The sequence below is a fragment of the Anopheles cruzii genome, unplaced genomic scaffold, assembly GCF_943734635.1.
Source record: "Anopheles cruzii unplaced genomic scaffold, idAnoCruzAS_RS32_06 scaffold02242_ctg1, whole genome shotgun sequence".
Classification (NCBI taxonomy): Eukaryota; Metazoa; Arthropoda; class Insecta; order Diptera; family Culicidae; genus Anopheles; species Anopheles cruzii.
Window position 1 is genome coordinate 2,341 of NW_026455827.1, and position 1,229 is coordinate 3,569.

Consider the following 1,229-nt stretch of genomic DNA (forward strand, 5'->3'; position numbering starts at 1 on the left):
TCCGCGGACCCATAAGCTTTTTGACATAAGCGTAAACGATTTGACATTATAATTTTATTTTACGCTCGGTTTTACGCTTCGTGCGGCCCCAGCTTAAGATTTTTTGGAGTTTGGCTTGTGTTATTGGGCAAGCACCAGACACGATATATGGCTATATGGCACGGATTTCGCCACTTAAGCCTTAAATGGGGTCGGTACTGTGTGGCCAAACCGTATGCGAGTCCCACTTGGCATTGCATGCGACGCCCGAATATTGCACAATTTTCCTGATCGGGTTTGACACACATTATTTTGGTTATCTTGTCTGCCCTTTGGACCCGCAGGAGAATTTGGCCGATCGGAGCGACAATCCTTTCTCATCCTCACGCACCCTTTCGGAAGGTTTGTTATCCGAATTCCGTAACACACCATCATCCGCAGGCGCACGGACAGTACACAGGCAACGGCGCGTCCACTCGGGAGCATCGCATCGGATCGTGGTGAAGAGTGAAAGGAGCAGAACCCCGAAACTACACTGCCAACATGTCAGAAAACAAGAGCCCGATCAAGTATTTCCTGTCCGGAGGGTTCGGAGGAGTGTGCACGGTGCTGGCGGGCCATCCACTGGACACGATCAAAGTGCGCCTGCAGACGATGCCGCTTCCGGCGGCGGGTCAGGCCCCGCTGTACGCCGGAACACTGGACTGTGCTAAGAAAACGATCGCTCGGGAGGGCTTCCGGGGCCTGTACAAGGGCATGTCGGCCCCGATCACAGGCGTAGCTCCGATCTTTGCCGTCAGCTTCTTCGGGTTCGGCGTGGGCAAACGGTTACAGCAACGAACGCCGGACGAGGAACTGTCGTACGGGCAGCTCTTTGCAGCCGGAGCCTTTTCCGGAATCTTCACCACGACGGTGATGGCCCCAGGCGAGCGGATCAAATGCTTGCTGCAGATACAGCAGGGAGGCAACACGCCCCAGAAGTACAGCGGCATGGTCGACTGCGCCAAGCAGTTGTATGCCGAGGGTGGCATGCGTAGCATCTACAAGGGCGCCTTTGCCACGTTGCTGCGCGATGTGCCCGCGTCCGGAATGTACTTCCTCACGTACGAGTACATTCAGCGAGCGCTGGCACCGGCACCGGGCGTCAAACTGGACGCGTCGGTCGCACTGCTAGGAACAATCTTTGCCGGGGGCATGGCCGGCATCGCTAACTGGGCGATCGGAATGCCGGCGGACGTGCTCAAGTCGCG

The 1,229-nt window shown here is 56.6% G+C and overlaps 1 protein-coding gene across 1 annotated transcript; it reads left to right on the top strand.

The window, feature by feature from the left end:
• Positions 1-345: 345 nt before the first annotated feature.
• On the top strand, positions 346-1,223 carry LOC128276727 (congested-like trachea protein; the record flags this gene model as incomplete). The annotated part of the gene is made up of 1 exon (XM_053015185.1): positions 346-1,223. A coding segment is annotated over exon 1 (701 nt), but the record flags the coding sequence as incomplete, so codon positions are not given.
• Between the last annotated feature and the right edge of the window lie 6 nt (positions 1,224-1,229).